Genomic DNA, 24,894 nt, shown 5'->3' on the forward strand with positions numbered 1-24,894 from the left:
ACAGCAGAGACCAATCAGCCTTTGGAATAATCAAGAGGAGGTTGGATGGGACTTGGAACAAGCTGGGATGGTGGAAGGTGGATGATTGGATGTCCCTGCCCATGGCAGGGGTGGGACAGGATGGACTTTAAGGTCCAAACTGTTCTGGATTCCGTGAGAATTTCCCCAGGGAAGTGGTGGATTCACCAATGCCGGCCACTTTTAAGATTTGGCTGGGACGTTTTGTATTGATTATGCTTTTCCCAAGAAAAAGCTGGACCAGATAATCCATGAGGGTTTTTTTTTTTTTTTCCAGCCTGGAATGCCATGGTTGTGTGTGTGCCTATACCAGCCAGCAGCGTGGGGAAATAGGAGGGGAAACATTCCCTACTCAGAACTCCATGTCCCCACTTTTCAGGGGGAAAGGGGGAGGAGGGAAGCTCTAAATTTAAGCTAAGAGCTAAAATTTAGCTCAATTTTAGCTCTGATTTGCTCCTTTGCTCTGAATTAGTGGCTGGGAGCGCAGTGGGTGCACCCTGGTGCACGTCAAGGGAATTCTGAAGAAAATTCAGTTCTTTTATGGCAAAACTATTCCACAGTGAGAATCAAGCATGGTGAGTTGGACAAGTAGGAACTTCACTTCCAAACCACACTCCTGATCTAACCCTGACCTAACCCTGTAAAACCGTTTTGTGTTAGTGAGACAGAGAGCTGGTGCCTCCAAATTCAGTCTGGCAAGAGAATTCTTGAGGCTAGAGGAGGCATCCTAAAAAACCAGCAGGAGAGGGTTTTGTGAAACAACTTTTTTGTCACTCAGAAGTGAAATCCTGGTCTAAAGCAGTCACTCAGGATGACTTTTACAGCCCACAGAGAAGGAAAAAAAAAAATCATTAATTTATTCAAAATTATATTGAGAGGAAAACAGGTTGGCACATAAGACAATAAGAGGAACGTTTGGGTAGTTGGGGTAAATTACACTCTGGTCTCATCGTCTGTATGTTCAAGATGGAGAGAGCCTGGCCTTAAACAAGAATCCCAAAATTTCTACAGATAAGGGTGGGAGTGATGGATTTCCTGAGAGGATAATTCCCTGAATTCCAGCAGTTCCAGCATGGCTTGGGGCCCACAGAGCACATGCAGCAACCAAATTCCAGTTAAGGAAACACAGCAGGGGAAGACTTCTAATCCAACAGAATTTCTGTCAAGCAGGATTTTGGGGGACGAGGTTTGCCCCAGCTGCAAGCCTGGATTTTATATTCTTTATTTAGAAAACTTCCAGCATGAAATGATGTTTGCTTACCTTTTCTTCCACTGAAACCTTCTTGAGATCCAGTTCTGTGACTTGCAGCAACATGAAAATCGTCGAGAGCCAATAACCGTCTTGTCCCTGAGGGAACAAGTTTCCCTTTTTGACAAAAAATACTTAATTTCATCCAGCCGATATTTCATTCCAGTCGGTTAGAATTAAATTTGCCTTGATACGTCGCAAATTAAAATGATTTTTTTACCCTGAAGGGTGTCAAGACACAGCCCAAAACTGACCCTTCACAAGCTCAGCTGCTGCAGCGAGAAGTGAGTTGTTCAAAAGTTTATATAACCACAAGATTCAAAAGAATTTAAAAATGGAAAGGGATTTGATCAGACTTTGCTTAGGAGAAGGATATCTCAGCAGGAAAAACCTTTCAGATGATGGGAAACCAGGAAAAGCCGATTTCAGGTACTTTTTTCCCTGCTAATTTCATTGTGTGCCACGACAGACCAGTCTCTTAAAAGTCAATCAAAACCTGGCAATTACAAGAAAAAAAATTTAAACCCCGAATATTTTTCTTCTTCCTGGCATTGGAAATGACTGTAAAATTCACACAGAATTTAGAAATCACGAGAGTTGGGAATAGAATTGCCTTTGATCACTCAGGACAACAGAAACTGGGGCTAAAAGGATTCCAACCGTCAGGTTTGGGTTCTCATTTTTTGGTTCTTTCTTACCTGCACAGGGTTTTTTAGAAGATTTAAAACCCTGAGGAGAGGCAGATCTTTAATCCATTTAATCTCTCTCAGCTCAGCCACCTGAGCAGGGACAGAAACAGAGCATAAATCATGAGAATCCATGAGAACTACGCAGGGAAAACGAAGTATTTTAATGCCTGCTCTTCAAATCTGGGCATAAAAAAACCCCCCATTATAAATCACAAAAGTGGTTTACATGTTAACTGCACTCAGTGAGGCACTTCCAGGCACAAAAGGAGACAACTTGGCTGTTAGCTGGAGCAGCAGCATAATCCACACAGCAATTTCCATGCACCTGCATTTTTCCAGTTCTTCCAAAATGTCAAGCCCTAACACATTTGGCTTTTTATGTGCTGATGCGCTAAAGTGAGGCAATTCTGCAGTTAAATTCGTGCTCTGGCTGGGTAGTTAAAAAAAAAAATAAAAAATCCTTCTAATAGTTTCTTTTCACTGAAGTTCAAGTTCATCTTATAGAACTTTGCAGCACTTGGCTGAAAAGTGCCAGGATTTTTGTCCTTGGATGTGTCCAGAGGGATAAATCAGGGGGTTCAGAGGCTGCACACAGGAAAGCTGGGCACTCAGTCATTGGGGTTAATCAAGGTTTGTGTGGCCCAAACAAAGCTGGTTTTCCTTGGCTGCTGAAAGATGGGATCACAGAATCATTGGGGAATGGGTTGGGTTGGAAGAAACCTTCAAACCCATCCAGTGCCACGGACAAAGGACACATCCCATTGTCCCAGGGCGCTCCAGCCTGGCCTTGGACACTTCCAGGGATCCAGGGGCAGCCACAGCTGCTCTGGGAATTCCTTCCCCAAATCCAATCTAAAACCTCTCCTCTTTTAGTGTAAAACCATTCCCTTTTCTCCTGCCTGTAATTTTTTCCATGTAAAAAGCCTCTCTCCATCTCTTTCGTAACCCCCCTTTAAACCCTGAAAGCCCAACTGAACCTAAAAGACTTCGGATTCTCCCTCATTTATACTCAACCCTTTTAAAGTGTCTAAAAAGATAAACCTCAACCACAGCCTACTCAAAACTCAATTTGAGATAGGAAAAACCCCACCCAGGACACTTTTGATGAAGTTAAAAGTGGTTTGAGCGGATTTCTTAAATAAATCCCAGAATTCCAACCATCAACAGTTGAAAATCACTAAATGTTTACATTCGCAGCTAAACCTGTTGTGCTCATTTTTTAAAAAAACCCAGGAATTTAAAAACCCGGGAATTTAAGATCATTCTGTGTGGTCGTAACTCCATGTGTTAATTAATTAAAACTCCCCTTTAAATTATTCTTCAGAAGGCAAAGTTTAAAAAAGGGCGGCTCATTAAACGGTTTCAATGACATCATTCGAAGAGGCAAGTTTTTGATGAGGTAAAATTAAAGAGTTTTTTTGTGCTGTAAAGAACAGTGGAAAATAAATAAGGCAATGGAAGTGGTGCTATTAATGTTAATAACAACCACAGCATTAGAGAGTTTCCTGTCTGCTGCAATTGAGGCACCTTTAAATGTCAACCTAAACACAGGGAGAGAAAGAATCCACAGTGACTTGAATTAAATCCTCTTGCAAGGGGGGGAAAAAATTACAGAAAATGTTCCACTGCTGCTTTGTATTTGTATTTTCTTAAGTTTTCTTTTTTTTCATGTGTCTTTGATGTCAAAGTGATCCTTGAATTGATTTTTTTTTTTTTTTCATTTAAGGATGTTGGAAGATCAATATCAAAATTAGGGTGGACATTCGGCTTGGCATTCAAAATTCAAATGACTTGGATGGTGCCGTTGTGCTTCCAGTAGAGAAAAATCGTGCTGCATAACAAAATCCACTTTTTTTACCAGAGTTCTTGCAGTTCTGCCTCGCAGGGACTTTCCAGCTGAGAGCTCAGAAGAATCTGTGGTCATAAAATCGGGCTGAGAGGTATTAACAACCCCCACCCCGAGGCCTGGCAGCAGCAGAGCTGTGGTGTAAGTAAAGATCCTGCAGAATAATCGATTTGGAAAAGCTGCAAACTCATCCCCTGTCTGCTCCACCCGGGGCAGCACGGTAAATTCTCACTGTGTGAGAGCACTAAAGTGGGACCTGAGTGAAGAGAAACCCACCTAAGATATGAAATAAAGGCTGAGAGGATACCAGGAATCCACGTGGGGAAACACCAAAATCTTTTCTAATATTAATTTCTTGCAGTGCTGGATGATTTTTGGAGCCCTTCGAGGAACTGGGTGCTTAAAAGATTTAAAATATTCTGTGTTGTTAGAAGGAGCTGAGCTCAGGGTGGTACCTGGTTATCCTCCAGGTTGATTATCTCCAGTACATCGTGTCCCTCCAAGCCTTGCAGACTGTTTATTTTATTGTTGGACAGATCCAACCTCCGCAGAGCTTTCAAGGTCTTCAGCTCATCCACCTTCTCAATCTGGTTAAAGCTCTAAGAAAAAAAAAAAACAAAAAAATGAAAGCAGAGAAACTGTAAATAAACCTCTACCAAAAACAAAAACAACATTCCTGAGGGGGGAAAAAAGAGAGTTATTTGTTGGATTTGAGGATTCTTTGTTATGGAGAATCCTGTTAAAAATCGGCCTTTATGAAGTAGCCTCATGGACATCCTGATGTGTTACATTCCTGCTGATACATCTCTCTGGAAAACAACATTTCTGGGAGGAAAAAAAAAAGTTATTTGTTGGATTTGAGGATCATTTCTCGTGGAGAATCCTGTCACAAATAGGCGTCTCTGCCTTAGCCTGATGCACGTCCTGATATGTCACATTCCTGCTCATGGAAAAAAAAAAAAAAGGAATCAACTCTTCTCCTGATTAGCTCATCTCCAACTCACCTTGAAGAGACAGCAGCAATAAAAAGAGCATCTGACGTTTTTTAAAAGCTGATGCCGGCCCAAGAACGCTCTTGTCACCATCCAGCTCAAAATTTGGAACGCAGAGAGGCATGGAAAATTATGGAATATATATGCATAAATACATTGAATTTCCCTCCGTAATCATGGCTCTACTTACACTTGTGATTACAGAATAAATAATGAAAAAATTAAGGTAGGATGGAGAGGAGACCTGGTGAAGGTTGGGAATGTTCCCCTGGAGAAGGGAAGGATCCAGGGAGAGCTTCCAGAACATTCCAGGGCCTAAAGGGGCTCCAGGAGAGCTGCAGAGGGACTGGGGACAAGGGACAGAGGGACAGGACACAGGGAATGGCCTCAGATTGGAAAAGGGGAGATTGGGGTGGGATCTTAGGAAGGAATTCCTGGCTGGGCTGGAATTGCCAGAGCAGCTGTGGCTGCCCCTGGATCCCTGGAATGTCCAAGGAAGGATTGGAGCAGCCTGGGATCATGGAATTGTCCCTGGAATGAGCTCTGAGGTCCCTTCCGACCCAAACTGCTCCTGGGATTCTGGGATTCGGGACACTCAGGATCCATCCCGAGGGATTTTTATGGGAAATGGAGAGACAAAAGAGAGGGAAAGGGAAGGGAGACCCTTCATGGTTCCCTGAGGTTCCAAGTGAAGCCCCTCAGTCCATTGATTTCTTGGAGAGGAGATGGATCCAATGTCAGGCTGGGAGAGGTGGGAATTCCCAGCCTGGAGAAGGGAAGGATCCAGGTAGAGCTTCCAGAACATTCCAGGGCCTGGAGGGGCTCCAGGAGAGCTACAGAAGGACTTGGGACATTTTATGATTCCACGATTCTCGGATATGATACAAAAATCCCTCCGGAATACATAAATCCATATCAAAGCACATAAAGCGAAGGCTCCACTCCCTGTCAGTGACAGCACAGAAATGTTTAAAAAATAATAATTAAAAAAACAAAACAAAACAACTATTTTCCTGTAAATTCATCCAGACTTTTCCCACGTGGAATGCCCCAAAATTTTGAGAACTCGGAAGCAAAACTTTACCAAAACCAAACCAAAACTCAAAACTTTATAGTTTTTTTTTTTTTTCAAACCAGGCCCTGATTTCTCACTGGCCTCCAGATGGTTTCATTCCTCAGGGCCTCACAAATCAGACTCATTCCTGCCACAAACCCCAAGCAGGGGATAACAATTCCATGCTCATCCCATTCCCAGATGGCCTCTCCACAGGATTCCTCCCTCCCATAACCTTGCAAATTTTATTATTTCGCCACCAGCCTCACCTTGTGCTAAAAAAAGCTCGGAAGCCTCATCTCCTCTTAATAAATATTTAGGAACTGTTGAAATAAATAAGCCAGCTGACTCAAATGTTAATCCAGTTGTCTGTCCTTGACATTTTTCCCTGACTTTTAAATGTTTAATTGGGCCATTAATAGCATGGAGGCTCCCTCTCTGTTCCTGAGCTTTGTCACATCCCTGGTTAAACGCAGCTCGAGTTGCAAAATGCTGAGGCAGATGTGCACAGAAAATTCTGTGAACAAAAGGGATTTGGGGATAGATCCTTTAAAAGCAGAAAATTCCGAAGAGTCCAGTCCATTTTATTATTTTTTTTTCTTTGCAAACACGAGTGGAATAAAGGGGGTTTTTGGTACAGCAAAGCAGAATTTACAGGTTTTGAAGTCTTCCTCCCAAACTTCAGAACTTTCTACTCTTTTCAACCTAAAAAGCTCAAGGGGAAATGGGAGAGAAAGCTGAATCACTGGGAAGAGAGGGGATAAAAACAATAATAATTTTAAAAAGAACTGCACTTTATTCTAATTAACCAAAGAAAATGCTCTGCTAAAATGGATTTCCATAATTTCCACGTGGCTAATTAAAAAAAAAGACAAGCAGTGTTATCAAGAGTGATATCAGCACCTAAGAACCCCAAATGAGGGAACTTGTTCGTATTAAATAAGATTTAACAGTTGACAATCTCCCATCACTGGACAGAGCAGATTCCCAAGGGAATGAATTCCTGTTAGACCTTTAAACAAACCAGGAAATCAGGGCAACACAATTTTGCTGTGGCTCAAATTTAGAGAAAAGAGCTTCGAAGTATTTTAAAAAAAAGATCTTCACCCTCCTAGAGCTCCTTTTCGATGGGATTTGGCCACCCTGAGTTAATCTCCCCCGCTAAAAATGAGACCAAATTCCAATTTATTGCCACTGAGGGGAATCACTGGAGGTATCCTAGATCCGAAATACAATTTTATTAACACTGTTTGAATATATTATTCAAAACATGCTAAATGTGAACACCTTCCCTGAATATTGCAGCAGCCAATCCGAGTTGGTGTTTTCTACAATCATCTCTACAGAACAGAAGAAAAAACCTTTAAATTTTTTAAAAGGACTGGAAAAGAATATTTCTATTCCTGATAAGGGATTCATTCACTTCACTTCAAATATTTATGTGGGTGCTTAAAACTAATGTAGCCAGTAGGAGCTCTGTATAGGATTTTTTGGGGACTCATTTTTAAAGTTCCATTAAATATTCTTCACTTCTTATTACAAAGAAAAAGCTGTTTAAAAGCAGCCTGTTGTTTTTAGAGCAACTGGATTGCATTAAAAATAGGTCTGGGTTGTGTTTCTGTGCAACATTTGTATTACTAATAAATAATAATAATAAACTATAGTGTTGCAGATATCTCTGGGAATCTGTTATGGAATTCTCTTCAGATTTATTAAGGTTTTGATATCCTGGTAAGGGGCAGGAAAACCATCAGAATTATTGGTTTCTTACCAGGTTGAGGATTCTGATGGGCAGATTCTGCAAGCCCCTGATGGCAGTGAGTCTGTTGTGGGACAAACTCAGCTGGGTCAGGCTGTGACACTCCTCCAGCCCTGTGATCTCCTCGATCTCGTTAACTGGGCAGAGCTTTCAGGAAAAAAAATAATAACCAGAACACAAAACCCGAGCAGTAATTGGGTGATAAATTAACAAACTCAGTCTGATTTTATGGCGTGGGGGAGCTGGACAGGAAAGGATTCATCCTGAAGGGGTTTAAATCCCACTGCTCACTGCATCCTAGAGAAATTATTCAAGTTATAATTTTATGGGGTTGTTTCAATCTAAATTATACCTGTTCTGTCCTGGCCATCTGTCCTGAGAGGAGAAAGTGTATTTTAAATTAACATTACAGTTAAAAACAGCAGCACAAGCAGTAAGAATTGCTCTCAGCAAACTTCAGCATTAACAGAACTCCTCAAATCCCTTAAACAAAGAACGTTTGACAACAAATCCAGCTCCAATTTCTCCTTTAAATGGATGAAGCGAGAGGAACCTGACTCTGGATCTGCCCCAAATCAGGTGAAACTCTGCCCCAGGTTTGTGACTCTTGGGTGACTGGAGTTAGGCAGAAGTTTGAACAAGGAAAAATTCAAGTTTAAGCCACGAGCACCAATATGAGGCAGCAAATTGCTCAGCACTGAATAATAATAAATCCAATTTTAGCCTTTTAATGACTCACTGTAAAGCCTTGTAATATATTTTTGGCCAAGTTGTGCCCCTTTCTGGTTTGGGCAACTCCTCCCTAAAAATTCCTTTAGAAAACTGTCATGTGTGCACAAAAAAAAAGTGATAATGACCTGACCATCTTCATTATAATTCACGTAAAAAAGGTAAGGAAAGTTTAGTTACTGTCAGTGAGAAATGAATGCCAAACGTTTCTGCCTCCACAGGATATTTCAGAGAGGATTTTTTCATCTGTGATTAAAATTATGATTGTTCTGTCTGCCAGGTGAGAAGTGTTTGAACCAGACTGGTGCAACTTTGCTGAATTCTGCATTTCCAATCCTGCCCTCACTGGGTACACGAAAACATTTTTATCCCCATTTCACCAACACCTTCCTTGACAAACGAAGAAATCCAAGGCAGCAAAAAAAAACCCAAATCAAAACCTACACATCAGATCCACAAAACAAATCTTAAATCTTTTTTTTTTTTTTCCCCCTCCCCTTTTTCATTTTGCAGGAAGGGGTTTTTGCTCCATGATGGAAAATTAGGATTGCAAAAGAAGAGTGGCTTGGTGCCATTTTGTGACAGGATTCATGTCACCTGCCCGGTTTGTAAATATAAATAATATAATAAAATATTATTTTATGATACTGGTAAGCATATAAACTTACCAATATAATAATTGGTATAATAATAATAAAAAAATAATAAAAATAAATAAAAAAATAAAGCGGGTGCCCTGCAAATGCTTTATCTGAAACAGGCATTGGATTAATTTCCGTTGGTAATGGGCAAGAGACAGAAAAATCTGCACCTCCTTCCTGTCTCCACCTTTTCAGGGAGCAGAGAATCAGGATGCAATTCCTGATAGGGGGAAAAAAAAGGGAAAGTTCAGGAGCCCTCAGGAAGCAATTTGAAGGCAGGGGAACAACCTGGAGCTCCAGAAAGCACAGGAAGGAATTTTTAGGGAAGCCTTGGAAAGAACAGGGTGAAAAGTCAATTTACAGGATCCTGTTCATCAGGTTTCTGCCAGGAAAGTGTTTTCTAATTCCACAAATTGGGATGAGTTTGGAAGTGGGGAGCAGAACAACCTTTGCTCTGTGTGCCGCCCTCAAAAACTCCAGGAAGTTTTATGTCTTAAAAATGATTTTAATTTTCACTAAACAGCCTCGTCCTGTGTAATTAATTGGGTCTGAGATGAAAAAACAAATTCCTTTTTTGTTTAAGTGTTCCAAGCTGATTCCCTGTCAACATTTGGGATTTAAAAATCCCTTTTTTTATTATTATTTATTACCTCTGCAAGGGACACCTCCCCTTTTCACTTCTCCACGATACAAAAAGGAGTTTTTGTGTTCCTTTAGCAGGAAAATTCCCCAAATGTTCCCACTTTTAACACCATCAGTGCTTAAGTAAATTAAGCTCAGTCTCAGCACAATTTTAAAAAAAATTTAAAAAATCAAATTAAATTAATAAAAAATTAAAATCAAAATTAAAAATTTCATCTCGGTTCTATGGACAAAACTGACATGAAAGAGAAAATACAAAGAAAACAGGTATTTATGTGAAGAAACGGGAAAAAAAAAAATCAGCTTTCCTCCCCTTCAGGATTCCCCAAAGGATACAATCCAGCAGGAGTTTGGTGAGGGAGTAGTATGCTGACAAATCTTTCATTTTTGGGATTTGATTGTGTGAAAAATCTGCTTCCTAAAGGAAAAAAAAAAAAACAACAAGAGAGGAATTCAGAGTTATTTCTTCAGCACTTACTCTGGCTGGGAGTTTGTTGTGTGTTCCACCTTCCCACCACATGCAGGGGCTCAGTGGGGTAGGAAATAAAAGACATAAATAAAACACAAATGAATAAACAAAAATATAAATAAAATACACACAAATGCACATAAAAATATAAATAAAAGACAGAGGCAAACATTTGGAAAAGGAAAATGTGAAATAAGGTGAGAAAGAAGAATAAAGAAGGAATGAAAATTGACTTTTGCCTACGATCAAATACTAACTTAGATTCAGAGAATGGTTTTGAATTTAAACCTTGAAAATGTTTTTGGTTTTTTTTTTTGCAGACTTACCTTGAGGCTTTTAGGTGCTTTAAAATTGAAATACGTGGTCAGCTGGTTTTTGGAAGCATTCACCTCTGTTAAATAAGGCATGTGACTGATACAGGAAAGATCTAGAAACGAAACAAAATGTCAAATCCTGCGCCTGAATGCAAAGATCATCAACGGCAAAGTGTGGTAATTACATCCTGGAGCAATTAAGAGTCAATTTGGAGCTGCACATTCAGAAAGTGATGCCTGAAATGCAGAAATCAGATATATTAACACCTTCTCCTAGAGAGGGGGAAAAAAAAAAAAAGGTTTATAAACCACAAAGAATAAATATCCAAGTTCGACATTTTAATTTTCATTACGCCAGCTGACTTGCCTTTAAGCAAGAATTTATTTTTATATTCTCTCCACCTCTAGAATGACAGATTCACTCTGTCCCGAGTTATCAATTAGTGGAGGGAAGCATTTAGGCCATGACTGAGGAGTAAATGAGTGGTTGCTATGGAAAAGTCCCTGCTCTGTTCAGATCTGGCCTCTGCAGAAAAAAAGAATAAAATAAAATAAAATCAACTCTTATTGAAATGAGCAGGGAGAGGAGCTGCTTTACAAAAGTGCTGCTATTCTTGGACTCCAGCTCCTCAAGTGAGAGGAAATTGAGAGAAATAAAGTGGTTGCCCCACCACAGCTTATTCCACTTGATGTTAAATTTAAAAAAAAAAAAAGGAGAGGCAAGGAGCAGCTGATGGAGTTTATCCCAGCCTCCATTTGGCACCTTTCTAAGTGTAAAAAAATAAAAATGTAATTTTTTTTTTTTACCTTTTGTCACCCATGGAAAACCTTGACAAGGGAAAACTCGAGGCTGGGTTTTCCAAACCAAGCATAACTTGAATATTGTGCCACCTGCACATGTCAGATCTCCACCTTCACCTTGACACATCTGCTGGGATTTTATCTCCGGGTAATAAACTGAGAGTTGGAGCTCCGTGTTCCCACTGATAGACAAATGCTGGTCTTAATGGGCCGTGGATATTTTTTGGGTATTTTGGAGGAGTTCAAGCCCGGTTCTGTGGGATGTTTGACAGCACTAAAATGTCAGCCAGGCTTTTGTGACACTGAAACTCCCTGGGTCCAGTGCATTTCTCATCTGAAACGGCTTCACAACCCGAGAATTTGCGGTTTATTTGCTCCGTACCATTAATTTTATTGGAGGAAAGGTCCATTTTCTGCAGGTGAATGTATCCGGAGAGAATGCTGACGTCGCTCAGCTCGCGACCCTGGAAAAAGGAAAGGGAAGGATTTTCATCGTGATTTTAATAACTGGTTGTGTAAACCCAGCTGGCACGTTGGAGAGGTGCCCCAAGGTCCCTCCAGCTGCAGCAGGACAAGGTGACATCTACAGAAAGTGATGCTGGAGCAGCCACAAACGGAGAAAATGCCAAAAAAAACCCGACTTTGAAACAACAAAAAGAGAGCTGCAGTGAGGAAAAACACCAGGGGGACAAAACTGTGTGGAAAAGGGAGGGACAGCAGAGGGCTTTGAAAAGACACAACCACTTTTAACTTCCTGAATGCAGCATTTCCAGGTGTTTTACACATTCCTCTACCTTCTTTTTTTTTTTTTCCCTCCAGCTGTCTGGAGCAGGAAGATACATTTTTCACACCTGAGGACTGGATAAAGAAAAAAGAAAACCAAAAAAAAAATCTCACTGCTGATGCTACTACATGAAACAAAAAAACCTAAAAACCTCCACTTTGGCAGTCAGCAGGAGCCACTCTGAGTCTTATCAAAAACCCTGTACATGAAACAGGCAGAGACAAAAATCTGCCTCTTGGCATTTTTTTTTTTTTAACAAGGCCAAATATTTGCTGTTTAAAAAAAAAAAAAAAAAGGGGGAAATATTTGTGCATAAAAGCACCTTAAAGTGATGTTTTTTTGCTTGTACTTACTGGAAGTGACAGATGAAGGTAAACATATTCAGTCCCAGGGGCTGAGTAGCCCAAGGTGTGGAGTCCCTCAGCAGCGGTGCCTTCATCCAAAATCCCCTTCAACTGCCCCTAAAAACTCCAGGAAAAAGGGGGAAAACGGATTAAGGGGAGGTTTCTGAAAGGAAATTCCACACTTGGGAGAATCCAGAGGTTGCTGGGGTTCAGTTTGGAACAGGGTTGCTAAAAGTCCTCATTCAAGTGCTGCTTCCAACGCTTTGCCACCCCACTAAGAAAAAAATTATTATTATTAGGGAAAAAAATTATGAACCCTGCCCTCAAAACAGCGAAACAGAAACGAGCCACGTGCCAGCTCCATCCATTTGAGAAGCTTCATCAGGTTTTTTTTTTTTTTGCTGGGATGTTTCATTTTTCCCCTCCTGGCTGAAGCACAGCACCCCTTCCCCGAGCTGATGGAGCCCACCGATCACGGATGTTCGCATCTCGGCAGGTCAGCTCTTCGCAGGGCGCTGCGCCCCAAAAAACGCGCATTATTGGAAGCCCTTTCCCATTTGCTCAGCGCCGCTCTTCAGAGGAAAAAAAAAAAACCAAAACCACCAAACCTTCGCCAAAGAGGCGGCTTGACAGATGGCGCTAATGAACCGCGGCGTGGCTTTAATGAGAAAACCGGCCAATGGTTCGTGACATTCCTGCGAGCTCCGAGGAGCCGCGCGGCGGCTGTTAATCTAGGGGCCCAGATAAATAATTTCATAATTTCCTTGTAGCACCTACGCGTCACAGCAAGGGAGAGCACAGGATGATTTCCACAAGGCGAAACAGGAGGCGGTGTCTTGTGGCGTCGGGATTTAAAACCCAGCAGGGGGCTTTAAAAAATTAAAATTCACGCGTGTCCGTGGGGTTTAAGGAAGCGCAGGGCGGGGAATTTAAACAGGAAACGGGGTTAATTTGGCCATACATGGGCCAGTTTATCCTTAATCTTATATGGCCAGGAGACTTAGCAGCGCTGGGTTAATGGTTGGAATTGACAGTCTTCGAAGTGTTTTCCCAATCTAATTGATTCTGTGAGAGAGGGGGACGATCCAGAAATACCCTGGACACCACGGGGATGGAAGGGACCCTAAACAAGGCCAGAAGGAGAGGCGAGGGGACACAGCCCAAATTACCTGATGCCCCATTCACTCCCCCTTCCTTCCCCCACATCTACACTGAGCGATGAGGAGGGGAAAGGGCAGTTCCCTCACAAGGACACACCCCTCCCCAAAGAGCTGGGGAGCCCTGGGCTGAACCTCTGAGCGCTCCGACTCTCCCTCTTCGCCGTCCTCCTCCTGCTCACCTCCTCGCGGCGAGGCGGGCCGAGCTGGGGCTGCTCCTCGGGGAAGCCCTCAGCGAGGGGCTGCGGCGACTCCTGAGAAGGACAAAGCCGCCTCCCCAGTCGGCCTTCTCTCCCGTCCTGCTCGCCGCCCGCCATGAGCTGTGATAAGGAGGGAGGAGACGGAGGGAACTCCGCTATCGCTCCCGACCCCGCTCAGGCCTGGCCGCCGCCATTTGTTTACGCGTTGCCGTGGAGACGGGAAGCGCCGCTGCCCGAAGGCGGGGATCGCGCCGACCACCCAGACAGCCAATAGGAGCGCAGAGCGTGCGGCGGTGCATCATGGGAATTGTAGTTCTCAGCGCGGGGCGCCCTCGCTGTGTCCGCTTGGCCGCGGAGCATCCTGGGAGTTGTAGTTCGCATCCCTGAGGCAGCCATTGGCCTCGCTCCCGCCTCCAGGTGCAGAACGAAGTTATAAACGTTATCAATATGTCAATTTAAGGAGATAAAGAGGCGCACAAAGACTTCCTGGCGAACACAGAGCCTTTACTGCCGCCTGGGTGTGTGGAAGGAGACCAAAGAGTTTATTCTACGTCTTTGGTCGACCATAAAGTAACCCAGACCCTTATTAAGCCCGATTTGTGTGTTGACATTGACACCCCTGAGGATGCAAATGGAGACTGTTTCCTCCCATTGGGAAAGGCCAAAAATAGCATAGAAGAGGGATTTCAGGGCGAAAAGACTGAAGGGGAAAACACCTCTTCATGTTAGGGATCAGTAATTGACTGTGTCTTTTCTCCTCCCCTAAAGGGATGACTTGAAGTGAGTTTTGTGTCTCCAATTGCACTGGAGCAGACCTGGGAATAGTATAAATATAAATATAAATATAAATATAAATATAAATATAAATATAAATATAAATATAAATATAAATATAAATATAAATATAAATATAAATATAAATATAAATATAAATATAAATATAAATATATCTCTGCTACTATACTTTCTGTCACTACACACCATTACCGTTCCGTAGTTGGTGGTGAAATACTGTTTTTCCTTAAGAAAAAGGTACAATTTCAGAACTGATGGGGGGAAAAAAAATCTATATAATTTTGACAAATTCTTGGGAAATAATGAGAGACGAGACTGTCGCAGCAGGGGAAAGCAAAATTACGGCTTTTGAGATATCTTTATGTGTTGTCCTGTTTTTATATCACATGTATCTTACAGACACCGATCTTCTCCTAATACAAATTTGGCGTAAAAATGCTAAAGATATTTGAGGGTTTGGGTTTAACATCCACCTTTTTTTTTCTTACATTGCAGAAAGGGGTAAAATGAGAATGAAAAGGCAGAAAATAAAGGGGGAAAAGGAGGAGAAGATTTCTCCAAATACAAATCCCTGCAAGATAAACACGGGGAAAGAACTTATCCATGTGGTAAAACAATTTAATATCGGGGATGGGGTTACTGCAATGAATTTCCATAAAGTGACACCCATCTTTGAACTGAGGTGGTTATTGCTAAGGAAAAAAAAAAAAAAATGAAGAGGAAGATATAAAAACTCCTTATGGACATTACTCGCTGACTTTTATCCCCGTGCTTCAGGGAAACATTATGATAAGCGCAATAAAGCCACCCCCAAATTACATCCTTTTATTATCTCGCCGGCCATAAACGTTAAAACCCTTTTAATGGGAATTATTCCTTTTCCGCTGAGCGCCCCGCAGCCCCCGGCTCCAAATCCAAAGGCTCTGCTCCAGCTTCTTCAGGGATGGGCAACAAAGGGAAAGGCTGGAGTGCTCAGGAAGGACAGAAAACCCTGGAAGGGAAAGAGGAGCCCTGTCTGGGAGCGGGGTTTGGGAAGTTTTTGGGGTTTGTTGTCACCCGGGAGAACAATTCTGGGTCAGCAGAGCTGCAAAGCCAAGCAGGAGCTGCTCAAGGGCAGCGATTTTTTTTCGCCCTGTCGTGCTGCCGTGGCTGTTCCAAGCTTTCCTGATCTCCAGGATGTTTCACAGCCCATGTCTGCAGGTTTTGCCCTTCTGCAAACTGCAGGATTGTCATCCCCTGCCCCTCTCCTGTGCCAGGACTCCCTGTGACCACGGGGAATTGGGTCGGCCCCACAGGAGATGGGGCGCATCTCCTGTTTCCCCCCAAAAATTTGTTTCTCCCAAAGTTTCCGTCTTGTTTTGAATTTCAAACGCTGCTTGGCTGCGGCGTGAAACGTTCCGCGAATTCTCCCGTCTCTGGAACAGCAGACACTGAATGGCCATTAAAAGTAACCCCAAAACCCAAAGCTGAAGTTGTAAATCTGCAGTTATTGTCCTCATAAAAACCTCCCCACTATTGACAGAGGGAGCACTTCCTGCTCAGGAGTGCTAACGGCAAACACTGGCCTTAAATACATTGATTTATTATTCAATTATAAAAAACAATCGGCTCCCAAATCCGTGCCACATGCGAAGGAGATTTATGGGCAGCCCCCTGCACTTGTAAAAGCCCCACACAAATTCACTCAGCGGTTCACCAGGGAGCTCCAGGCAATAAAAGGACCCAGCTGGGTGTGGGGAGGAGGAGGAGGAAACTCCAAATGCTCCTGAGTAGGAAGAGAAACGAGGTGGAAAGCAGGCAACTTAAATCCCATTAAACTCAACTTTGCAGGTCCAGCTTTCATGGTGGTGGGGCAGCGATGGGAATTTATTTGACGCTTTCCCTTCAGCTTCTTCCCGGGGCTGTGTTCCTGAGATTGCTGCTGGGAGCGCATCCAAGCTCCTTCAATCAGTTCCCTGCAGCCAGTGGCTTGGGTTTGCTCATTTCCCCATGATCTCCTTGTGTTTCTTCCTGGAACTTCCCAAAATTTTGCACCGGGGGTGGCAGGAGTGTCTGTGTCACATCAGAGGTGGCTGCCGGGAATGTGGAGAAGGCCCCGTGTGGGGACAGCTGCCAGCACCCTGCAGGAATCTGGGAAGTCTTGGATGAGGGGTCAAGAGTGGCTTGGGACATCCCAGAGTGGTGGGAAAAGACTGCAAAGGTCATCGAGTCCAACTGTTCTCCAGCACTGCCAAGGCCACCACTGAGCCATGTCCCCAAGTGCCACATCCACATGGATTTTAGATCCCTCCAGGGATGGGGATTCCTCACTGTTCTGGGCTGGACAACTCTTTTGGGGAAGTTTTTTCCTGATATCCACCCTGAACCTCTTGTGGCCCATTCCCTCTCCTCTGTCCCTGTTCCCTGGGAGCAGAGCCTGACCCCCCCGGCTGTCCCCTCCTGTCAGGGACTTGTGCAGAGCCACAAGGTCCCCCCTGATCCCCTTTTCTCCAGGCTCAGCCCCTTTCCCAGCTCCCTCAGCCCTTCCAAACCCTTCCCAGCTCCATTCCCTGGACACGCTCCAGCCCCTCCATGGGTTTGGGAAATGCTCCCATTACTCAAAACCCGTCTTTATTCCAAGGCCAGGTTGGACACTGGGGCTTGGAGCACCCTGGGATAGTGGAAGATGTCCCTGCCCATGGCAGGGGGTGGCACTGGATGATCCTCAAAATCCCTTCTCACCCACAGCATTCCACGATTCCATGATCCCGTAAAAGGGGAGGGTGGGAAGGTTTAGGATGGAGGATGCAGCTGGAACCCCAGCCTTTACCAAACCCTGCATCCCTGCAGGGCTGTGGTGCCAGGTTTGGATCCTCAGCCTCTCCTGGGGCTCCAAACCCTTCCCTGGACACACTCCAGCACCTTCTTTTCAAGGATGGCCAGAGCTGTCCCCAGGATTCCAGGGGGTCCCTCAGGGGACAGTGCCAGCACAGGGGACAGTCCCAGCCCCGGGGCATTCCTGGGCCCAGCTCTTTCTCTCTCCTTAGTCCTGGCTCTGCTCAGCTCAGGTTCGGCCTCCCTGTGCCCATCAGAGCCCAGCCATGGAGAGGGGACTCAGCCAGGAGCAAGAGCAGCAGCTCTGCCCCAGTTGGGGCACAGAGGCATGGAAAATAATACTAATTAAAGTCACCACAGGCCTTTGGAATTGCTCAGCACCAAGGGCAGGATTCCAGCTGCTTTTTCCCTCTCCTTCTCCCAGCCCTGCTTCCTCCTCTCCTGGCAGTGGCCGGGTGCCACGGGATGAGCCGAGGCAGGCCGAGAGGGGACCTGTCCGTGCCAAACACATTTCATGCTGCAGCTCGGTAGAGGAAATTACAAACACCCAAGTCCGAGGCCTGAACAGTCCAATTTTCTCCCCTGATTGCCACTGTGCCTCAGCTTAACAGAGTAAATAATGAACACCGACGCAATGAACTTCCCAGTAAATCGCGCCTGATGAATTTCGCACAGGTCATCCAAAAAGCAAATTTAATGATTATATGCTGGCTGCAGACACCTCGGGGTTTTTTTTTTGTTTTTTTTTTTTTTTTTTTTTGTTCCTAGCTCAGTGGTTAGATCCAATCAGCAAAGGAAGGAATGGAAAATAAAGTAAAACACCTCGTTTCTGAGCACGCTCCCTGCTCAGTGCTAAAGTGGGAACTTGGACTGCAGGACACGGGCAGCTCCAGCTCGGGTTAGGATGGAATCCTAATTTCCCAGCCAGCAATGAAAGAACAGGGCCAGTCCACCAAGGAGAGCTGTGTCCCGGAGAGCAACATTAGACTTCCTTGGATCTCAGCTTCCTTTGGAATTTATCACCTGTTCGGAGCACAGAGTCCTCAGGGGACACCATTCCCCGCTCTGCACTCACGGCCGTGGACATCCAGGCTCAGGTTGCTCCTGGGATATAACTGATCTGGGTCACTGTGATGCCTTGAGTTTGAGCTTCCATGTTTTCCAGATTCTGCGCTGCCCAGGGGTGCAGCTCTGAGCCTCACATTCAGTGTCACCCAGCTCTCTGCACAGAGCAGGGAGACAAAACAAACCCTTCTCCTGCTGGAGACCAAGGACAACTTTCAGGCCCCAAAGCACAAACAACGGTGGAATGAAGGGAGGAACAAGAAGGATGGGACCTCATAACCTGAAGCTGTAATTGGACAATTAAACCCCAATATGCAAATGGACCAAAACTTATAAAAATGTAAGACCTCGTGACCGCTCGTCCATTTTGTGACCATTTTGGGTCCATTTTGTGACCATCTTGGGTCCACCTTGGGTGTAACCCTGGCCAGGCTCTTGTCCTGCCCAAGGTGCATCCTGGAGACCTTTCAATAAATACCAGCTTTATTCTCTGGCTCTGTCCAGTCTCTGTTTCAGGTCAGCCTTCCCAAGGCATCAGGTGGGTATTTAAAGTGTGGTGGGATGAATCCTTGGGTAATAAATTCCTGGAATTACAGCACAGGCAACTTTGTGGCCGCGGTCTGCGGTGGTGAGCGGGGCTTGTGTATCACAGGGTGTTCCACAGTGGGAATGAATCCCAAAGCCTCAGCGTGCAAGTGGCCATTTGTGGTGTCTCAGCTCTGCAAAACGACTCCTTTCCACTTCAGACAGAGCTCCCTGCCCGTCTGTGAGCAGTAGAAACGACTTTATTGCAGTGCTAATTTCCTCCTGGCACCTCTTCCCCGCTCCTGTCTGAGTGCCCTCCCCTCCGCTGCCATCCACCACAGCCAGAACGAGATTTGCAATTATGATTCGTGCTAATAAAATAAAACTGCTGCAGTAAAAGACAAAGAGAGAGCCTCAGTGGAAAGGCCCCTCAGCAAACCTCTCCAGCCAGAGCTGTCTGTGAATGGCAGGGGATGAGTTTGGGGGGAGATCCACACCTTGACATGCCTGGGGGGTCCGTCCATCCATCCATCCATCCATCCATCCATCCATCCATCCATCCATCCATCCCTGTCCTCTCCATGCCCGTGTGTGTACATCCAATGTATGGATTTATATCTGCCAGGCAGGTTTGTTTCATCCTTAATTGAGAGGATAAAGAAAGGGAGGAAACCCTCAGGAAGGGACGTGTTGGAGGCTGACACTCAGACTGTGAAAGGAACCAGAGCAATTTGCTTTTCCTTCCACCTTTCCTACTGTGTCTGGCACAGGCTTCGAGATCGTGGGATAATTAAAACCCAGTAAAGATTATGAGGCTGTAAAAAGGAAATTGTGAAACCCTCGTGAACATTTACGGCCCCCATGGAAACATTTCGGGTTTGCGGTCTGGAGAAGTATTTCCTTGTCTTTTTAAGCACCAAAGGAGCACTTCCCTGGAATGATCTTGGCAGAGCGGCCGGCATTTCATGGGGCTTTACAAAACAAAATCTCCAGGCTTTGTCTGTGAACTGCTGTGTCCTGCAGGGTCACGTCAGGACAGCAAAACCATTTGTGGGGAAGGATTGGTGCAAAGGAACAGAATCCTGGGATGGTTTGGGTGGGAAGGGACCTGAAAGCCCATCCAGTGCCACCCCTGCCACGGCAGGGACACCTCCCACTGTCCCAGGCTGCTCCAAATTCCAATGTCCAACCTGGCCTTGGACATTCCAGGGATCCAGGGGCAGCCACAGCTGCTCTGGGAATTCCAGCCCAGGCAGGAATTCCTTCCCAAGACCCAGCCCTGCCCTGTGGCAGTGGGAAGCCATTCCCTGTGTCCTGTCCCTGCAGGCCTTGTCCCCAGTCCCTCTGCAGCTCTCCTGGAGCCCCTTTAGGCCCTGGAATGTTCTGGAAGCTCTCCCTGGATCCTTCCCTTCTCCAGGGGAACATTCCCAGCTCTCCCAGCCTGGCTCCAGAGCAGAGGGGCTCCAGCCCCTGGAGCAGCTCTGGTGCCTCCTCTGGACTCTTTCCAGCAGCTCCAGGTCCTGCTGCTGCTGGATCCCAGCACGGGGTGCAGAACTGGAGATGTTCTGTGCTCTTGTGAGAGACCCCGGAGTGAGGACTGGGTCCCTCCGCAGGGGCAGATTTGGGGTTAGGTCGTGCTCTGCACAGCTCAGATCGAAGATAAAGGAGGTTCCCGGATTTTTGCACATTTTACCACACCCTCTTGAGGTTTTTTTCCCCTTTGGGAAATCAATATTCCACTGGAAATGAATTATAAATTCCCCGAGTGACTGATTTCCATAGGCTGGCGTGAAGAAAAAGGAACCAGACAACAGGGAAAGGAAAGGAAAGGAAAGGAAAGGAAAGAAAGGAAAGGAAAGGAAAGGAAAGGAAAGGAAAGGAAAGGAAAGGAAAGGAAAGGAAAGGAAAGGAAAGGAAAGGAAAGGAAAGGAAAGGAAAGGAAAGGAAAGGAAAGGAAAGGAAAGGAAAGGAAAGGAAAGGAAAGGAAAGGAAAGGAAAGGAAAGGAAAGGAAAGGAAAGGAAAGGAAAGGAAAGGAAAGGAAAGGAAAGGAAAGGAAAGGAAAGGAAAGGAAAGGAAAGGAAAGGAAAGGAAAGGAAAGGAAAGGAAAGGAAAGGAAAGGAAAGGAAAGGAAAGGAAAGGAAAGGAAAGGAAAGGAAAGGAAAGGAAAGGAAAGGAAAGGAAAGGAAAAGGAAAGGAAAGGAAAGGAAAGGAAAGGAAAGGAAAGGAAAGGAAAGGAAAGGAAAGGAAAGGAAAGGAAAGGAAAGGAAAGGAAAGGAAAGGAAAGGAAAGGAAAGGAAAGGAAAGGAAAGGAAAGGAAAGATCAGTGCGGGGAAGGCAGAAAAGTTTCCCAAAGGCTGTGGTGCTTTCAGGAGCCTTGAGCTTCTGTTCCATCCCCAAGAACTGGTCAATCCAGGACAGCCAGAGCCTGATAAAGCCAGACATGACCATGACAACACCTGAGCACCAGTGGGGGACTGTGGGACTCGGCCCAAACCCAAAAGGGTGGTGGAGAGCACAGGACTTCAAACACCTGGTGACCAAATGTGCCCTCAGGGGACTTTGCAAACACCTCTGGTGTGTCAGAGCCACCCTCTTCTTCAGAGGAAGGCCCCGAGTGTGGCTCAGGGATGCTGAGGAGGGTGTGTGGACACCCTGAGGGGATTCTCTCAGGAGTTATTTACTCCCAACCACGACAGCTTGTCTCTACCCACAGCCCAGCTCTGTAAACAGGAATTGTTCCCAAAATCTCTCCCCCGCACCCACAGCATCTCCTGTCAGTGAGAGAGGGTTTGGAACAAACACCAACACTCGGGCCAGAGCCTTTGCAAGGGGATCTTTTCCCTCATACCCAACCTAAACCTTTCCTGGTAAAACTTGAGGTCGTTTCCTGTCATTTGGGGGAGAAGAAACCAAATCCCACCCGGCTACAACCTCTTGTAAGGGAGTTGTAGAGAGTGAGGCGGTCCCTCCTGAGCCTCCTGTTCTCCAGCAACTCTCTGTGATAAACAACCCAATTTCTGTGCTTCGAAATCACAGCATCCGTGGAGTGTTTCAGTCAAAAATTACTAATATCTCAGCTGACAGGCGTAATTAATGTCTGTTAACATTAACACACGTAAAGCTGGACGGTTGTTAATTACTAAAATACTGCACCATCACCCCAGAGTCTGCAAACAGCTTGACAAACCTCTTCCCAGCGAGGACCTGGACACCCTTTGGTGGGAATAAAACGCGGTTCATTGCAAAACCACCTCCCCAGGAAAAAAAAAATACCCAGTAATGATCCTGTGGTGAGGAAAATATCCTTTGGTGAGGATTCTAAGATGCTGCTGCAAGGAAGAATCGTGGAATTAAGGCTGGAAAAGACCTCTAAGAGCATCCAGCCCGACGCTCTTGTGGTGTAGAGAGGAAGCTGGAGCAGGGAATGTCCATAGGGGCTGGAATGAGGTGCTTGGGGTCTGGGTTCCCACATTCCACACGCTGCTCCTGCCTTTCTCCTTGGTGTCATCCTGGAATATTTACTTCCCTCGTGAAGGTCTGGAGAGGACTGAGAGTCTGAGCTCTTGAGGAGGACACCAGTTAATTGTGAACTCTAATTACGTCAACTGCAAAATCTTCTCTTTCCTCTCCAGCTGCTGTAGGTGAGTCCCTGAGTGTCACTGCTGCTCTGTTCACACCCTGCGCGGCTGTGATGGACAACGTGAGGAAGCAGCTCAAGGAAAAACAGTTTAAATCATTTGTTTTAGACTCAAAACTACTCCCAAAGATGGGATTTTTCCTGGTTTCATCCAATCTGTCCTGGCCCCCGCCAGCACAGCTGCTGGGTGGGTGGGAAATGTGGACTGCAAAGCCTGAGATCAGCAAAGCAGAGCCTCAGATTATTAAGAAATTAATAATTAACCAGTTGCACACTAGGCCACAGCAGCCCAGTCTGAACTCAGAGCTGCTGACACATCACTCCCACACCTCAAAGGGTCTGGAATGGGATTTCCTTGTACCAAGCAGCTCCTTTTCCCTTTCCCAAAGTCTAGGTTGGGAATATCCAGCATTCCAGGACCTACAGCACGGCACACTGCAGTGTCTGAGCAGGTGAACACAGATCTGTGATCCCAGGAACATCCCATCACCCATCCCTCATGGAATTCTTCACCCTCCTGCAAACCCACCAGGGAAGGGGAGGGTTTTTAAAATGGCCAATACTGACATGAGAAGAATCTGGATTATGAATAAAATGAGGAGGGAAAAACCCCTCAGAAGGTTCCTAACAACTAGAACTGATGGGTTCTGCTGCTTACATGGGTGGTGAGCAGCCTCCAGAGTTGTTCTGAGGGAGCTGAGGGCTGGACTGAATGACCCAGAAAATCATTTCCACACTGATGGAGCTTTGGAGAACACTGAATTCGGGCCTGGAAAGGAATCATTTAATACCTCAGGAATGACAGTTCTTAAAAACAGCCAGACAAACCACCAGAGCCTTTAAACGTCCTTTAATTCTGCCTTTTCAAGGTTGACACACAAAGCACCTACAGCTCAGAGAGAACCTTTCTCAGCACAGGAAACCCAGCCGGGTCCCCAGTTTTCTTGGCAAATGCAAGTGCAGTGGATTCTGATTTTGGAGGAACTGGGAACCTTTTGCCGGGGGGATTTAGAGGGTCAAGGCAGGGCAGAACTGGTGCCCTGGGTGTGCCTCAAACCCTGGATTTGGCGCTCTCCTGCCCTTGCCGATCATTGGTTCTGAGCTACACAACCCTGCCTGTCCTTCCAGTGCATCAAGGGACAGCCACAAAACATCTCTGAAGCTGGGGAGGACTCAAAGATAATATCCAGAACAAGAGCAGGAAGGTTTTGGATTTTGGGGTTTTTTTGTTATTTTATATTGGCAATTTTCCCCTGCATCCACCCGGCGCTGCAGGAGCCGGCGCCAGATGGCTCCGGGATAATGAAAGAGGAGAAATGGAAACAAATTATGGTCCCGTGTTTACCTCCCACGTGCAGAACCGGCTGATCACCACCTGAAGGAACAAACAATCGCATCTTTTAGCAGTGGAAAACAGCAGAAAATTTCACGTGGAGCTCGGAGACAGCGCTAGCAGAGCTCCAAAAAAGATCTCCAAACCATCGAGATCCCACGTGTGATCAACAGGTCTGATTGGCAGGGTGCTGACCATTTAGTGTGGTCTGAACCTCCAAGACCCAATTTTCCCTTTTCCCACCCCACAGCTCCCTTTACATCTCAAGGCAAAGCAGCAGCAGCAGCAGCAGAGCGAAGCCGAATATCCCACCCCAAACCCCACTGGGGCTCCTGCTGTGCAATCCCTTTTGGGAAAACATTGAAGAAACCTTACATGGATACACATCAAAACAACCCCAAACCTCAAACGGCATTTCCCTCCTCACCACAATGCCCAGGAGATTTCCACTTTTTCTTTGATTAAAACAGAAAAAAAACCCCCCAAAAACAAAAAACCAACAAAACAACAAAAAAGAAACTTGGAGGTGCCACCCTCCGGCCGCCGGTGAGGTGTGTGGCAGAGGAGGGTCACACGGTGGTGATTTTCTTGTCCTTGGTGGCCTGTTTGATGGCAGCCTGCTCGCAGATGATCTCCTTGAGGCGCTGCAGCCTCATGTTCTGCGTGGTCTGGTCCCCCACGCCCGTCTGGCTGCGGTGCAGCAGGTTCAGGGCGTAGATGTACTCCAGCTCCGTGTACTTCACGCCCTGGTCCACCACCAGGTTCAGCAGCTCGTCTGCCGTGTTGTAGAGCATCTCGTAGTACTGCCTGCAAAGAGAGAAACACACCCTGGTCAGCTCTGGGGTTGGGCGGGCCAGACCTTTGTTTTTTGCACAATTCCACGAGCTGTTGATTTTATTCAGCAGCACCACGAGCAGAGAAAGATGAACAGAGCCCGGACACCTTCCTGCCGAACATCATCCTAAAATCCCAGAATATTAAAAAGGATCTTAAAGCTCTTCTTGTTCCACTCCCTGCCATGGGCAGGGACACCTTC

General features: G+C 45.5%; 2 protein-coding genes across 2 annotated transcripts in view; both read right to left on the bottom strand.

The window, feature by feature from the left end:
• The window catches only part of LRGUK (leucine rich repeats and guanylate kinase domain containing), a 46,483-nt gene extending 32,678 nt beyond the window's left edge, over nucleotides 1-13,805 (bottom strand). Inside the window, exons 1-10 of the mRNA XM_066184504.1 lie at nucleotides 13,671-13,805; nucleotides 12,940-13,062; nucleotides 12,341-12,448; nucleotides 11,586-11,667; nucleotides 10,415-10,515; nucleotides 9,956-10,037; nucleotides 7,620-7,744; nucleotides 4,258-4,401; nucleotides 1,966-2,046; nucleotides 1,280-1,366 (exon numbers count right to left, since the gene is read on the bottom strand). Of these exons, the coding sequence (XP_066040601.1) occupies nucleotides 1,280-1,366; nucleotides 1,966-2,046; nucleotides 4,258-4,401; nucleotides 7,620-7,744; nucleotides 9,956-10,037; nucleotides 10,415-10,515; nucleotides 11,586-11,667; nucleotides 12,341-12,448; nucleotides 12,940-13,062; nucleotides 13,671-13,805 (1,068 nt within the window). The remainder of the gene's footprint in view (nucleotides 1-1,279; nucleotides 1,367-1,965; nucleotides 2,047-4,257; nucleotides 4,402-7,619; nucleotides 7,745-9,955; nucleotides 10,038-10,414; nucleotides 10,516-11,585; nucleotides 11,668-12,340; nucleotides 12,449-12,939; nucleotides 13,063-13,670) is intronic.
• Nucleotides 13,806-24,341: 10,536 nt separating this feature from the next.
• EXOC4 (exocyst complex component 4) overlaps nucleotides 24,342-24,894 on the bottom strand; it is a 305,007-nt gene continuing 304,454 nt past the window's right edge. Inside the window, exon 18 of the mRNA XM_066182652.1 lies at nucleotides 24,342-24,665. Coding sequence (XP_066038749.1) covers nucleotides 24,428-24,665 — 238 coding nt within the window. The 3' untranslated portion in view covers nucleotides 24,342-24,427. The remainder of the gene's footprint in view (nucleotides 24,666-24,894) is intronic.

Source organism: Chamaea fasciata, unplaced genomic scaffold (assembly GCF_029207755.1).
Source record: "Chamaea fasciata isolate MVZ Bird 193981 ecotype frontalis unplaced genomic scaffold, bChaFas1.0.hap1 SCAF_5, whole genome shotgun sequence".
In the NCBI taxonomy this organism is placed as follows: domain Eukaryota; kingdom Metazoa; phylum Chordata; class Aves; order Passeriformes; family Sylviidae; genus Chamaea; species Chamaea fasciata.